At 48.9% G+C, this 14,968-nt stretch overlaps 5 protein-coding genes across 5 annotated transcripts; 3 read left to right on the forward strand and 2 right to left on the reverse strand.

Annotated features, from left to right (window-relative positions):
- Nucleotides 1-1,601: 1,601 nt before the first annotated feature.
- K441DRAFT_551419 (uncharacterized protein) lies at nt 1,602-3,758 on the forward strand (the record flags this gene model as incomplete). Its single annotated transcript, XM_067643099.1, has 3 exons — nt 1,602-1,675; nt 1,748-1,975; nt 2,426-3,758. The coding sequence occupies 3 exons, from the start codon at nt 1,602-1,604 to the stop codon at nt 3,756-3,758; spliced, it is 1,635 nt and encodes a 544-aa protein (XP_067506012.1).
- A 1,042-nt stretch (nt 3,759-4,800) lies between these two features.
- On the reverse strand, nt 4,801-6,851 carry K441DRAFT_632903 (uncharacterized protein). The gene is made up of 3 exons (XM_067646359.1): nt 6,061-6,851; nt 5,927-6,012; nt 4,801-5,868 (listed from the first exon to the last, which is right to left on the reverse strand). The coding sequence occupies exons 1-3, from the start codon at nt 6,360-6,362 to the stop codon at nt 5,126-5,128; spliced, it is 1,131 nt and encodes a 376-aa protein (XP_067506013.1). The 5' UTR covers nt 6,363-6,851; the 3' UTR covers nt 4,801-5,125.
- A 946-nt stretch (nt 6,852-7,797) lies between these two features.
- On the reverse strand, nt 7,798-8,574 carry K441DRAFT_675921 (uncharacterized protein; the record flags this gene model as incomplete). Its single annotated transcript, XM_067650897.1, has 1 exon — nt 7,798-8,574. One exon carries the CDS (start codon nt 8,572-8,574, stop codon nt 7,798-7,800), a length of 777 nt encoding a protein of 258 aa, XP_067506014.1.
- A 2,943-nt stretch (nt 8,575-11,517) lies between these two features.
- On the forward strand, nt 11,518-13,010 carry K441DRAFT_551639 (uncharacterized protein; the record flags this gene model as incomplete). Its single annotated transcript, XM_067643111.1, has 2 exons — nt 11,518-12,135; nt 12,195-13,010. The coding sequence occupies 2 exons, from the start codon at nt 11,518-11,520 to the stop codon at nt 13,008-13,010; spliced, it is 1,434 nt and encodes a 477-aa protein (XP_067506015.1).
- Nucleotides 13,011-13,866: 856 nt separating this feature from the next.
- On the forward strand, nt 13,867-14,838 carry K441DRAFT_551963 (uncharacterized protein; the record flags this gene model as incomplete). Its single annotated transcript, XM_067643125.1, has 2 exons — nt 13,867-14,612; nt 14,685-14,838. The coding sequence occupies 2 exons, from the start codon at nt 13,867-13,869 to the stop codon at nt 14,836-14,838; spliced, it is 900 nt and encodes a 299-aa protein (XP_067506016.1).
- Between the last annotated feature and the right edge of the window lie 130 nt (nt 14,839-14,968).

Raw genomic sequence — 14,968 nt, forward strand, 5'->3', positions numbered from 1 at the left:
GCTGTTGCTGCTGATACTGCCATGAAGGTGAAAGGCCTTCAGAAATCTATCCTAATATGCATAACCTAATAAAGACTAAACTTTTGGCAACTTAACCCTACTTAGGTTTGTGTAGCTTTGATCGTTTTGGGAGGCAATCCCAGAATTCATCTCGAAAAAGAAAGGGCTATATTTATTAACATGCATGACATTGCAAGGCGCACCTTACACGACGCTTCGACCATAGCAATGGGGGCTAAGAAACCGGAGTTGTGAGAGTGGGGATCACCTGGGTGTTGAGCTCCGGTATCACCTAAGGGAGATAGGCCAATGCTTAAATTTTTATATGTAGATTGACGGAGAGAGTGAATAGAGAGAATGGATGAGAGGTAAAGTAATCAAGCAGATTGCAGAACTAACTAATATAAGGGTTTCAAGAAGCAGCAGCAAGACTAGAAATTAATTATGATGAAAGGAAGGCAGTAGGGTTTGCTAGAAGTTACAAGGCCTTTCAGGAACCGAAAACGGGATTCCTTCCACAAACTGTCAGCGAAGTGTGCCGAAAGAGCTCCCGAAAATCAGCGTGGCTAGGTTGGACATATTAATCAATATACTGCCACGGCGCTATGGTTTATATCCTTTAAGCATGGTGGTGGGCACATTCTTATGTTAATTTTATGATCAAGGATGCAAAGCTTCGAGAACGCAATGCTCGAACGGCTGGTTGGCCGGGAGCTCTAAAAATACGTCAAAGCACAGACCGTATGATGTTTTCTTACGAGACTCCACAACGGCGTCTACATCACTCTGAAACATCCAGAGGGCTTCGCTAGCAACCATAATTCAAGGCGCTCCAGGCCTTCAGCATTATGAAGTGAGACGCTTTTCAAACATGCTTACTATAGAATCCATAATATGTCCAATGTCCCGAAAATGACAGCAAACGCTCACGTTAGAAACGCGGTTTGCCTCAGGGCGGGTTCAGTTAAGGTACAGGCGCTTGCCCCTATGGCATCAACTAGAAGCGCTTGACTGATGCTTTCGAATACTTTTCAAGCCTTGTAATCCAATAGATTACTCCCTTCCTGCATTTTGGAGAGCTGAGGCTGTTCTGCCTGCCGAATTGTTCCTTTTTTGGGTTGTGTGATTAACTGATCACCTCTCCATTCTTGAAACATCATGGTTGCGGCGTAGTATGCGGCGTAGTATGCGGCGTAGACTCGGTGGCCACTCATGTTAAGAGAATGAAGTTTTGCTGGAATTATGCCTCTTATTTCCGTTAAAAAAAACATTTCCAAGAGTTGCACCTGTTTTTGAGATATCTGGAAACTCAAGGCCATTGACCGTGGATTACTGGTTCCGACCGAAAACATTCAAATTTTGCGTGTAACATGACCAACGTACCTCAACTTCCGCATGCGGATAGATATGATGAAGGAAACGGGCAAGGGAGACCGTGGAGTATTGGGTCAGAGCTTTTAGGACACTACGGAGACAACTCGACGGCGGAACACAACCGGGCATCCCATGAAGCAAATCGCTACCCTTCCAATCAGACCGATGGCATCATAGATGTATACGACGGAACTGTGCAGACTGCCAAGGAAGGTGATGACCCGGATATGGAAGGAGGGAAGCCGCAATTCCTCAGGACTTCAACAAACGCCTTCAATCGTGTTATAACCGACTGGTGGTGGTGGGAGCTGCTCAGCTGGCTCGTCAGCGCTATCTGCGTAGTTGCTATCGTTGTCGTTTTGGTCCTCTACAGCGAACAACCGTTACCACACTGGCCGCTTGGCATCACACTCAATGCTTACATTTCGATCCTTGCGGGTTTGGCCAAAGCAGCATTGATGCTTCCGGTAGCGGAAGCAATTGGCCAGCTTAATTGGGTCTGGTTCCGAAGAAAGTCAAAATTGCTGGATTTCTTCACCTTCGACAGAGCTAGTCGGGGCCCGTGGGGATCCTTGATGCTTCTGGGTTCCACAAAATGCAGGTATGCTTAGAATTCCTACTATGCACACGACAATGCCCATAGTAGCCCTCCATTGTGGGCATTACCTATCCCTTAACCCGCCGGAATTCGTCCACTCGGTATCGATAAGAACCAACCAATAAGATCAATGCAATCAAATCGTCGTGATTAGAAATACGAAGCCGTTGTAAAATCGAGCAGCGGCCATGACTCTGGTGATGAGTTTTTAGCGACCCAATTTAGCTAAATATTATATTAAGTCGGCTGAACAAGGTTTATATCATTGGAAGTGCGATTAAAAGGCATAGTTGATAGTATCGTATTAATTAAATCTACATTGGCTATACGCGTACTTCTGATTCTGGTGTTCCGCACGGACCACATAGTCAGTGGACGTCGGCGGGTTAAGGGATAGAGACTGTGATTCATAGTAAAAAAATTTTTCAGTACTACCAGCTAAAGTTTCTATAGACACTTGGTCTCCCTGGGAGCTGTGATCACCATATCAGCACTAGCATTTGAGACTTTTTTTCAACAAATTGTCTCCTATCCAGAACGGCCTATTGTACTAGGCAATGGCTCTATCTCCACGGCTGTTTCTTACCACGTGGACGTCGATCCCCAGCTGCCCAACTTAGCAAATGATCTAGCGATGGGTACAGTCATCGGCAGTACGATAGTCGGAAGCAATAATACAGTTCCTTCCGCGCCTTCCTCATGCGGCACTAGCAACTGTACCTGGGGTCAGTACTCATCTCTAGGAGTATGCACTCAATGCAAGGATATTTCGAGCTTTGTCAGATATATTTGCAAGAACCATACCCTTATTTCCTTTACTGATGGCACTTTCACCAATTATGGCTGTGGGTACACGCTCAACGGTACAATGCTCACTGGCACCTACCTTAATAGGTTATTGAGTCGAAGAGCCGTTATATTGACTCTGCAAGCCGTAGATGTCCCAAGCAATATTAGTTCAGACCGTGGCCCCTTTACCTCCTCTATAGCCTTCAAGGATTTCGGTTATCCTATCTTCGACTTTTACATAGCTTATGCACCTGGAGGGAAAGCCGCCGTTCTAAGAAACGATACTCCCGTCGCAATGGAATGCGTGTTTCACTGGTGCGCCAAGTCCTACCAGGCTTCGTATTTTGAGGGAGCCCTCAACGAAACGATTGTCGATACTTTCGCAAACCAATCTGCAAAAGAGCTTTCGTCAAGCGAAATATTGGCTGGTATTCCTCCCATAGTTATCACACCACCATTCGGAAGCACCACATTCAGCGTTTCGAACGGTACTACCGAAGGAATGAAACATACATTATCAGCCGATCTATCCCATCAGTCGATTAGAACAGATGATAATCTGAATATGACGGATTCCTTTCAGGGAATTTATAACGTCACTATGGCCCCTCCTTACGACTTTAACGCTTACCTGGACTTAATCACAACTTCAATGACGAACAATTTGCGAACCAAGATCCAGGGTACAGAATCTGTGATAGGCCCTGCGTGGGGAACGCAGACCTTTGTGCGAATTCGTTGGGTGTGGATCTCGCTCCCTGTTTTCTTGTTGCTAGCTACCTTGGCTTTTGTCGTAGGTACGATTGTGAAGAGCTCAAGGCAACAAGTCGGGATCTGGAAAACGTCAGCCTTGGCTATGCTTTTACACGGACTGGCTGGAGGGGCTCGCCATAAGCTGAACCCGGAGGCGTCAGCGAGTGAAGTGGAGGCGGCAGCGCGGAAGATCCATGTTGCTCTTTCGCCAGACAAAGATACTTCCCGGCTTGTACTTGTTTGATTCAAGTATTTCTTTCGCAATTGCGGAAGCATAGAAGGGTGTCAGTGGATAGATTTTGGCCAAAGGATGTTCGATCTATTGCAATACTGACTGAGCATCGATGCACCACGGATATCTTTCGTTATTCACTTCTAGGAATCTCAAGATTAACTAATCGCAGGAAAGACGTCATGATATCTCATCGTTAAGCTTGGGGTTGGCTGGCAAGGAGTATATGAACGTGAGTGGTTCGCTTCGTGTTTGTTGGCTAGAGGTCGATGCCGAGAGTGAGATTAATATCTTGGTTCCTACTGGACTATTTCGGGGATTTATACGTCAATTGACCTCACCGCTATATGGGTGTTCTGAAGATGGGCCGAGAAATTAAATTGGAGGCCTATGATGGCTGGAAAATACTCCATTCTAATGTTATCATTAACCGTGCACAATTTCTATACTTCTGCGATATCACTGCGTAATGCGTAAGCTATGACTGTGGTAACAAAAGCGAAGGCACCAAGGTGCACGACTTTAAGGATGATCATACCGTTGGCATAGAAATCATAATACATGGTTTGATAATATTCCTCCATAATTCGTAAACCCTTGCTATAACCCAACTTTTGATCACCTTCGGAGAGAGGTTAGCCTATTAGTACCAATTACAGTGGACCACAAAAGCAGCCTTGGTAGTAACCCTTGCCTTGATCCAACTCCTGACCACCTCTGGGGAGTTGTGGTCAGCCCGTAAAGGCTAGATGGAGCGAGGCCGCGGGTACCGGCCATAGCAGTAATTGTATTTCTCCTCCTAGATCATAGTCGAAACCATTAATCTCTTAATTGTGTCTCGAAGTTCCATACATGAACTCCATTTGATAACCGCCTGCTTCCTCAATTTCCCATTGCCGTTCCACTAGGCTCGCTAAGGCTAACGGAGAAATGGGCAGAGGCTGAAACTAGGCTGTCGCATACCCATGTCAGCCACTTAAGCTTGATGAGACTATCAGGTTTCGTATTCGACTTTTCAATGCATCGAAAACTCTCTGCATTAAGATCATACGCTCGCCAGAGTGTCACAATGGGGTCTAAGGATGGAATTTGGTACAATCGCTCAAGAATGCTAGAGAAGATAGTTATACATTTAATAATGCGAGACGCCAAATAAAGAAAATACATTCAGTGCTCGTAAACACTGCCAAGGAAATCAATCCTTTTCACGAAGTACTGCTCTTTCTAATGAGTGAGATATATCCTGTGTCCACGATAATGATGATGCGAACAGGAGAGAATCTCGTAGAAAGTAGCATTACCACTCGCCATGTCCTGTCGCGTTCCACTCGCGGGCTCTCTGAGCCTTTCCAAGCCTCGATACCTTTTTTTATCGCCTCCTAAGCAATCCACTCACGCGCGCTGAATTTCCTCGGGCGGCCGAAGCGTTGGCCCTGCTGCTTTCCTGCGCCGAACCTGTCACCTTTCCCGGTCCTTCCTCCTGCGGTCGCAGTGGATTGGGCAGCGGTATCACTTGTTTGCGCAACAGCAGCGGTAGAGCTCGCGGCGTTGGCATTACCGCCGTTATCGCCATTACCAACATTTGCATTTCCACCGCCTGTGCTTCCCTTGCACCCTGGAGTGTCGGGATCAAGGCCGCACGTGATGAGATTTGTGCCGTTAGCTGCGGCTACTTGGAACTTAGCACAATCATCTTGGGCACCACGCTGGGCAACGGGCATCAGGACCGGCTGGTGGTTGCTTGCTGAAGTCAGGGAGCAGACGCGATAGAAACCTTCAGGAAGGCCCCCCTTAAGAGTTGCACTTAGCAAGCCATTACCGTCACCAGCATCGTTAATACCCTTGAAGAACGAGAAGACTGTTGGGTCGAGTGGCGCTGGAGGGAAGAAATCATTGCCTAGGTCCTGAACTGTGATATGAGTATGACCAACAACCTTTCCATCCGAAAGAGCTTGAGGAGCGGCGTAGTAGGTAATATCTGGATTGGTAAATGAGCCAGCGACAAGGTTCTCAATCTGCACTGCAAATGTGATGTCCGATTTTACCGCCAAAACATCGCCATCCCTTGGGCTGACCATAACGGCTGAGACCATTTGAGTGTTGGATGGAATGTCGCCCATGACTGAAGAATTATTAGAACTGTGATGACACCACTTTCAAATGGTCATATCTGGACTTACCAATGCCATTACATGAACCGCCTTTAACTTGCAGACCGTTTGTGAGTGTTTTGCCTGTGCAGAAATTGATGAAATTGGCAGGATCACTGCATTCAGTTAGTATTATGAGCGCATTTTGAGAAGGGGTAACTCACGTCTCAGAGGCTGCCTGTCCATTTTCTACAGTACCTGATAGGCCGGTGGTGTCACTGTTACTCTGAACATTGTCTGGATCCAGCTGGAGTGCGGCATCATCATTACCACCGTTGCCACCGTTACCATCGTTACCACCGGCAGCGGCACTGGCGGTAGCAGCGGCAGCACTCGAAGCAACAGCGGCAGCGCTGCTCTGAGCATTCCCTCCATTCTGTCCCCCCCGGCCCCCGAATCCGTTTTCGGCCGCGCTGGCTAGACCTGCTGCTAAAGCAAGAACCGAAAGGGCTTCCGTGAATCGCATGATGGCAATTTGAGTTACTGGATGGGAAAAAATGAGGCTGAGAATGAAGAAGTTGTCAAAACGCTAAAAGAAGGGATGCCGTCTTGCGGAGAAATTAGAATCCAAAGGCAGACACGTTCAACGTAGTCTGAAAAAGAAGGTAGAGGAAGTACTAGAAAGGAATGTAACCCTCAGATGGCTGGTACCCAGGCTGGGTAGTGATTGAGGTCGGTGGATGAAAGGAAGACTTGAACGACCATGCGAAGCTCTTTAAGTCCCTTGGCGATGTCGGAAAGTAAAGTCCCAGCAATGCGGCTGGAAGCCGGCTTTGGCTTGAAACCAGCGATGAAGGCGGACCTGTCTCACGAGCCATCTCATGAAGCTCGCTTGGGATATGGTAACGGTCGCAAGATCCGAAATAGACCATCTCCATCTTAGTCAGGGCCGGTAGGGCTTGTGGGAAAGCCATGGACAAGGCATTGAAAATGCGCTGGAAACCGAAGATGTCTGAGGGTGCGAGGGAGGCCAAGGTGAGACCAACGTGGTTTCGATTATTATGTCAGCCATACAATTCCAAAGACGCCTTTCCCCATGTGGAGATTTACGACCGCCAAGCATAATCTTATCTTCGGCAGGCGTCTCGAGGGCTTGGGATCCTTAATATCGATGCTTCGATCATGCGACAGGGCGCTAGCGCTACGGCAACATTTGCCTTTAGCGACCGGCAACCCACTCCCCTTGGCTGGAGTAGTTCGTCGCATTGACTGTTTTTTGATGCCATTACCCGAATGCTCAATTCTTCAAACAGTCAACAGCACTCAGGGTTTCTGCTTGAGCCTCTGGACCCTAGGCCCCTCCCACCATGGCCATTGGGCCGTGACAAATACGAGCAGGCACGGAGCTAAGGGCTGAATCCGAAGCAGTATAGAGTTACCGCCTCTTCCTCTTGATCCTTTTAACCTCCTGGTCATTTCTCTAAGTGGTCAATTCACTCAACAGAGGATCTGCAACATGTGCCAGCTGGACGCAATACGAAAGGAGCACAATACTTTTGATGAAGAATCAGTACTGCTCCACCTCAGAACCCATTCGCCATCATCCATTCTAGGTGCTGTCTATTCCGTGTGAGTCTCTTGCACTATCACAGTGATGCCAAATTGCATTGACGGAGTTTCCTGTTCCCGATAATCGACATAAACACGCAAGAGACTGGTGGAGACCGATGACCCAATATGCCAGATGGAAAGCTTGGAATTTTGGAAGCTTATGCACGATACCCGAGTCTTGGACGGCACCGGCAACTTGGATGATAAAGCCTAGAGGAGGACATCATGGGCGCTTCGAGATATTTGGTGTAGGTCATTTGATGATGTTCATGCAAATATTTCAGGTACTTGGAACCTTTTGCGAGGCATGGTGCTCACGAAATGTACGATGGAATCTTCCTCACGCTCTTTCAAAACATCTCTTCAGTGTCAACACTGCGGGATACTTGTGTCCGACCAGACTCTACTTCGTCAGAGCTATTTTCCGCACAGACCCACTTAGGTTTCAAGTCGACCTTCATGACTTGCACAGCTCTTCCAAACAGGTTGACAGAGCCGATACAATGGGTTTCTGCCATACCAACTTCAACACCAATATTGCTCCGTCGGCCCATTTCTACGCCCTGTGTGACAGCAAACTTCAGTGTTTGATTCGGTTTCCCTTGTTTCAAAGACAAATATCCTGTTACAGTGCTGGCTGCGCTTCCGGTCGCTGGATCCTCCAACAGACCTTCAATCATCCTGGCCCGCAAGTTAAGTGTCCCATCCTCTGAATCTGCAAGCCGTACGTAAAAATACGTCCCAACGAACGACTGATTCCATCCCTCGTCTAGTTCAGCAATAACGACGCCGGAGGCTGTTGAGACCGCTCGCAAAGCGTCTTCATCCTCAAGCTCAACAAGAGCAAATGCCATGCCTTTGACAATTGAAACAAGGTCGGACTCCGCTTTTAGACCGGATACGCCCGAGCGGCCTGCTTTATTCAGGCCAGGCTGGAGGCCGAGTAAGCTCTCGGGGCTATACTTTTTCTTGTGGATATGGATATCGTAAGGAATAGCTGCTTTGGCAACTTTTTCTGAGATGACGTAGCGCAGATCAATCTTTCCTGCCTTGACGTTGAACTTGGCATGGACAACGTCTTTACCCACATTGGACTCCGACTTGGCAACTTCTGAAAGAACAGACATGCAGTACCGATGGTGGGACGGCCTGCAAAGGGCAGCTCCTGATCGGTTGTGTAAATATCGACGGTCCATTCGTATCCCTGACCTTCTCGATGTTCATGTAATTAAACTCTTTAGCAATGGTTTACTTTTGGCTTTGAGTCAAAGCGGGAGACAACGGAATGTCTTGACAATGGCAAGTGGATTACCTTCAAATCTGGTCTGCATGAAGACGTCGACAGGCGATAGCGAGCCCTAGTTGGGCAGTCATCCTGATTTTCCGGCTTGGGGTAATTAAAATTTCTAGAAGGCTTGTTTAAAACCTAATTCAAGTGGGTTTCAGTGAATTGGGAATGGAGAAGTTGTACAACTGTACTTCGCCTTAACGGAGTACATGCCTTGCAACGGTATAATTCGTCCTGTGGTTGTCGATAAGATCCAGCCCAATAGAAGTAATCGGATTAAGTTGGGATGCATGATTGTTATTTTGCCAGTGCACGGATCACTTGATGGTAGGACGCTACTTGCACGGATAGTAGACGAAAATCTTGGTTCAAGCAATGTTTTCGTAGAGCCGTCTTCTTGAAATTGCGGCTCAGCCTAATTGTAATACTTCTAATAGATTATCCCATAATCTCAGAGTAGTTGAAATGATGCGAGGTCGGCGCCGGTGACCACACTGGAAGAAAGACCTATCCAATGGACGGATTAGAGAAGATAGAAGCTAGGATTTGTTGTTGTAGGCTTAATGCGGCCTTATTGGATGCTGTGCCACTGCAACTCGATGCCCGTTCCGCCACGGTGAAGATCAACGCGGGAATCTGGCATCTGGAACCCCACGTCGCACACGGACGGTATTTTATTTTGTGTTACGAAAAGCTTGAATTTGAAATTCTCAAGCTGGACAGCCGACTCGTCACATATCCGGGTTTGAAGGATTGGTAGCGGACAATGTCTTTCTGATCAAGACATAGTACCATTCCTCGGGTGCTTGTACTTCTACGCATCGCGTCAAACAGTTGCCTTGAACGCGTCTGTGCTGCCGCGATTGATGGTTGTGATAAGGCGGCTATTAATAATGTCGATCCAACGCAGATCCCTGTCGCAGCCGATAGGACCGCAATATCGAAGCACTGGCCGGGTCTCTCCACGATTACATTGCTGATACAGGCTACCTCCGCAGAAGAAACCCTTGATTGCGACAGAAGCGGTTGGTCTGCCCTTTCGGATGGAAGCAACAAAGCCGTAGACTTGCGATTCAGTGTGCTGACACCGCGAGTAACTTTCCCCGAGCTTCCGCAAAGTTTATTGTGTTGATCCCTTGAGTCAGCTCCAGTTTGTCTTTCGCGCAGTCGGCTGGAGACACGAGAATCTTCGTTGTCCGCGCCGCTATCAAGAACACAATACACAGTAGTGGCCCTATCTCGTTGGGCTGAAGAGAGGAGATTTTGAGCATCTCTTTTGGCATGGCCTCTATTATTTTTGGCGCCTTGACTGTCGAGGTGACGCGGCAAATCTTATGGCTGAAACCCAAGGATGTGGACCGCATTTGCGGCTTTGGAAGATTTTTTAAGGGCTCTGATAAAAGGGCCCCGCTTGATTGGTCGGGGTCAATAAATGTACAGTCTCCCAGAGCAAGTTGGTCTTTGTCTGCGTGTGGATTTCAGGTGGCAGGGGAGCTACAGTATCATGCGTATAGTTTAATGTTCCACATAGATTGTTGCCAAGGCATCTCCTATCCACTCCACACGTGTTGAGAGAAGACACGAAAACGACTACACGAAAACGACTATCATGGTCGCACAAAGAGGTTGATAGGAAGAGTAGGATTGTGGCAGACGCCACGCATCGAGCCGCCACATTCATCGCTGCTTTCCCGATGACGAAGCTGAGGCCGCGACGACAACATTACTGCACTGCCACACCAAAGGGGTCGTGCTGGGAGGCGAAGAAACAAAGCAGTGCAAAGACCCAGCAAATCCCTCTCCTGCTGCGGAGTCATGAAAAGTAAGTCGCCAGCAGCTGCAGAAGAGCACGCTGGGACCGGAGACGTATGCCAGAAGCATCGCAGAATGGGCGAGCTAAGACGGGTTCGAGGCGGATGGTGCTGATTTAGGACTGCGAACCGTCCAGTGCGCAGATCCACCCTTTCCCCGGGACTCTGATCCCAGTCGCGCTCCCAGGCCACCTACTCTCCCGACCGTGAACCCTGAGCAATATTGTGCCACGGACGAGTGCGCGCATGTGGCGCCCATGACCAAGGCCTGCAGCTGCCAGGGGACCTCGAGCCGTTTGGGCGACCAAGGCAAATCCTGCCTGTCGTTTCTGCTCGGCTCCTCCCAAAAAACCCTTCCTTCGCCCACTACCATTCTGCGGCCTCTTACTATACACTCGAAGAATATACCATATCCTCAAATTGCCACCGTGAACGCTGCTGTCGTTTGTCATTCGTTTCATTCGTTTCATTAGCCATAATCACTGTTCCAAAAGACGCGAGAACATCATCCCCACCATCCTTTCACCCCTGCCGATTTGCACCATCGTCGCCCAACTCGAATCCCGTCCTGGCGGAGACACGACCTTCCTCACGTAATTTGCTTCTACGACGCCGGAGGGCTAGACGGACTGCCAGGTTTCCTTAGTCCAGAATTCTTCACCCCACGGTCCTCTCGACACATACTTCACAGCCACCCCACTCCCCACGCTCCCTCACTCACCATCTGGCGTCCTCGCCTTCCTTACTATTCTGCACGGTATTCCACCTATCTCCGATCCGTCTGGTTTCAATTTCTCCATTCAAGCACTTGATTGGCTTCGAACGGCTTCTCGGTCAAGGTAATTGCTGGCCGTATAAAATCAAAACAACGACAACAAACTGAATTTCGACCACGACACTCTCCCCGGCCATCAAGACGCCAACCGATACGTGAATAATTATCTTGGCTGGCTCCTACCCTTCAGTTCATCATGTCGCAACCACATTCTCGCAACCCCTCCGAGGAGACGACAGCCTCCGGCTCGTCGTACCAACTCATCCTGGAACACCTCATGCAATATCCCGGCAACTATGAAATACCTCTTCGGACAATGTATACGCTCAATTGTGCACCCCGTGCCCAGCCTCTTCCAAGCCAATTGTCTCGTGCCGCAACGCCCACGTCAAGTCCTAGCAACTCATCGCCCACCTCTACACAATTCCCCTGGTCAGATGCCGGATCCGCTGCCGCACATTTTACATCAGCACTCATGAATCAGATCTCTCAATTGCCATCACAGCCGTGCTCGCTGCCACCAAGCTTCATAGTATCTTTCGTCTCACGATGTTTCCATCCACAGCTTGTCATGGTCGACTTTCCTCAGGCTCTCGCTGCTCTGGATTATCTCAAGGACCTGGAAACGCGGAGACGTAAGGAGATGGTGCTAGCATTTCAAAGATTGGGGGTTTTGCCAAATACTGTTGGAACAGAGCTGGACGAGATCTCCGATCGATACCCTGGAGTGGCACAATGGGTTAACAGCATTGAAGCCAAGGAGAAGAAAGCGGACGCCTACTACACTCAACTGTATATTGGCCTCAGGCGATGGGTAAGATAGTGCTTGATTACTGGTATATTCCTGACCTTAATGCTGACCATTACTCTAAGATTTTGATCAATGAGATGTCGCTCGAACCATTCAACAAGCATAACTGTGTAGCCATGCTTAACACCCTCTACCCTCCGGTAGCCACGTCACAGCCAACGAAGCTCCTCACGGCTGCAATACTCAAGAAGCAACGTGATGGGTTTTTCCGATATATCCAAATCGTTGAGAAGAATGGACCGAGCGTTCTCAAGACCGTTATGGAACAAGGGAAGCTTGAAGGAGATGGTAATGGCTGGGGAGCTGTGCAACAGTGCTTGGACAAGTATCTCGGCGTTGCCAAAAACATGATCGATGATTGCTCCGAGATCACCAATGTGGATCACTTCGGCCCGGCTGAGGGGACCGGAAACCGCAAAAGTAAGAAAACGGATTCTGGAGTAAGCTTCGGTTCCGACCATCGTCCCAGCACGAGCACTAGCACCAGCATCAAGGAAAAGCCACTCCCGCCGCCTCCGAATGAATCTAAGTTTTCCCACAAGGGCTTGAGCACACTCGAGAAAATCACACGTGAATTCAAGAGAATGCGTGTCAAGAGTAGAGTTGAGGTGGACGAAATTGTCAAGTACGAAAAGCCCGCTGCTGCTCTGCAGGAGATCGATGCCAACGATAATCAGAAACCTAAGCAAAAGTCTCTAAGGAAAATGCGGTCGTTGGGTGCTCTTCAGGGCCTCAAGACCGGCAATATGAGTTCAACGTCTCTTATAGGAAGGAGGAAAGCAAGTGACAACATTGATTACAATGCAGAAGAGATGAAGCGACACCGAATGATGTATGAAACCTCGACGAAACCTAAAGCTGTTAAGAATGAAGCTTGAAAAGGAGAGGAGAGAACTAGCGAAATGTCTTCATGGCCTGACTTAACGCAAGGTGGCATGAGGTGGATGACGAATTTGACGACCTAGATAAGACTGGCGATTTTTTTTTTCTGACGAGCACTGCCGGCACAACGCTTAGGGTGCTTTGATTCTATTTCGATGAGGCATTGCAGATGCTTCAACATTACACGACTAAATTTGGTATGCCTAAACAATGGCACGAGCTTACGAACCGGCCTCTCCCTTTTGCTGTTGTCACTACTTGGTATTCTCTTCGAATCATTGGATTCTTTCTATTTTGTACAGGCGCAGCAGAGGCGGGTCTCTCACGAGGTAAAAGCATTTTCCTTTGATGTATCCCTGTTGTTCTCATACCGCTTCCAGCGCATACCATTCTCCTGTGCATGTATTTGGTGAGGTTTTCTGTTTCTCTGGAGCGGCGCAGGGGGCAATGGTGCATGGTTTTTGGGGGCGCACTGCTGGGCTGTTTCTTCGTTCCACGTTGTGGGAAAACGAGTGTAGGTTGTGGTACGTTAGCAGAGATTTCTGGTTGGCGTAGGTTCGGCTTAAATTAAAGCATGATGTATGAATTGAGAACAAATTTCAGCAAAGGCGTTCTCTGCCTGGTGAATGACATGGATTCGTTGGTAAGGCTGAAATTTTATTCCCCTGCCAACAGAACGCGGCGCGAGGGACTCAAAAAATAGCTGTATCCGATTTAATGCCTCACGTTTGGCCATGCAACTCAAAGAGACACTAACCACCTTGTACACATATGGCAGATACATCACCTTGACTATCGCGGAATATTTCTCATCGGGAATTACTATCTTATCACAGACTGCCACAAGCACCCATGCCGCCTCACGCTCTAGCCCCCGCTCCACCTGCGTCGTCGAACCGCTCAACCACCTCCAAACCTGATCCAGCCAAACCCGCTCCCTTTACAGCCGCGCAGCCATCGCGTACACTCTTCGACGCCTGGAATTCCTCCACGACGGGCCACCAGGTCGCCGACGACCGCTTGGCGGAGAGCACGGCTTGGCGCGAGTCTCGCAACCTCAAGCTCGCGGCGCAATTCCGCGCGGGTCGCGGTGGCGGGGAGAGGATCGCGGATACGGTCGGGGCTGGGAGCGAGAGCTTCACCCGCGACGGGCGCAAGACGAATGGAGGGTGGGAGAGGGGTGTGAGCGGGTTGCGGGGGAAGGGCCAGATGACTTTGGGAGAGGTATTTGGGGCGAGGGTGACGAAAGCTACGAAAGAGGAACGAAGAGACAAGGATGGATTGAAGGAGGGAATTAAGGAACGGCGGGAGATGGGTGAGGAGAAGAGCGAGACCCAGCAGAAGCAGATCTTCCGGGGCTTGTGCTTTTACATCAATGGGTCAACCGCGCCGCTGATTTCAGATCATAAGCTTAAGCATCTTCTGGTGGAACGTGGTGCTAAGATGTCAATTGCTCTGGGCAGGAGGAGCGTCACGCATGTTATTCTGGGAACCGCGAACGAGCGAGGCGGTGCTGGAGGTGGGCTGGCTGGAGGGAAGATCCAGAAGGAGATCGCGAGGGTCGGAGGTAAAGGTGTTAAGTTTGTGGGGGTCGAGTGGTAAGTACTTTCATCTATGCCTACTAGTAGGCATATTTTTAATAAATGCCTTGCTGATATAAATATTTCTAGGGTTGTTGAGAGCATCAAAGCGGACAAACGGTTACCGGAGACACGCTTTGCTAAGCTGAAACTTGCACCAAAAGGGCAGAATAGCGTGCTGAATACGTTTAAGCCCGAGTTTAGAACGGAAGAGCGAAATACTTCAGACCTTGGGAATGGCTGAACAATCTTCTGCGGATATGCTGTTTCTCCACTGACCCGTACCTTATCGGTAAAATGCTCAACATATATATCTGGATCCACAAGGCAGGTAGAAGTACTACTAGGGCACGTCCGACAGTTTTCTGTGAGAC

The sequence above is a fragment of the Cenococcum geophilum genome (assembly GCF_001692895.1).
Source record: "Cenococcum geophilum 1.58 unplaced genomic scaffold K441scaffold_13, whole genome shotgun sequence".
Taxonomy (NCBI): Eukaryota; Fungi; Ascomycota; class Dothideomycetes; order Gloniales; family Gloniaceae; genus Cenococcum; species Cenococcum geophilum.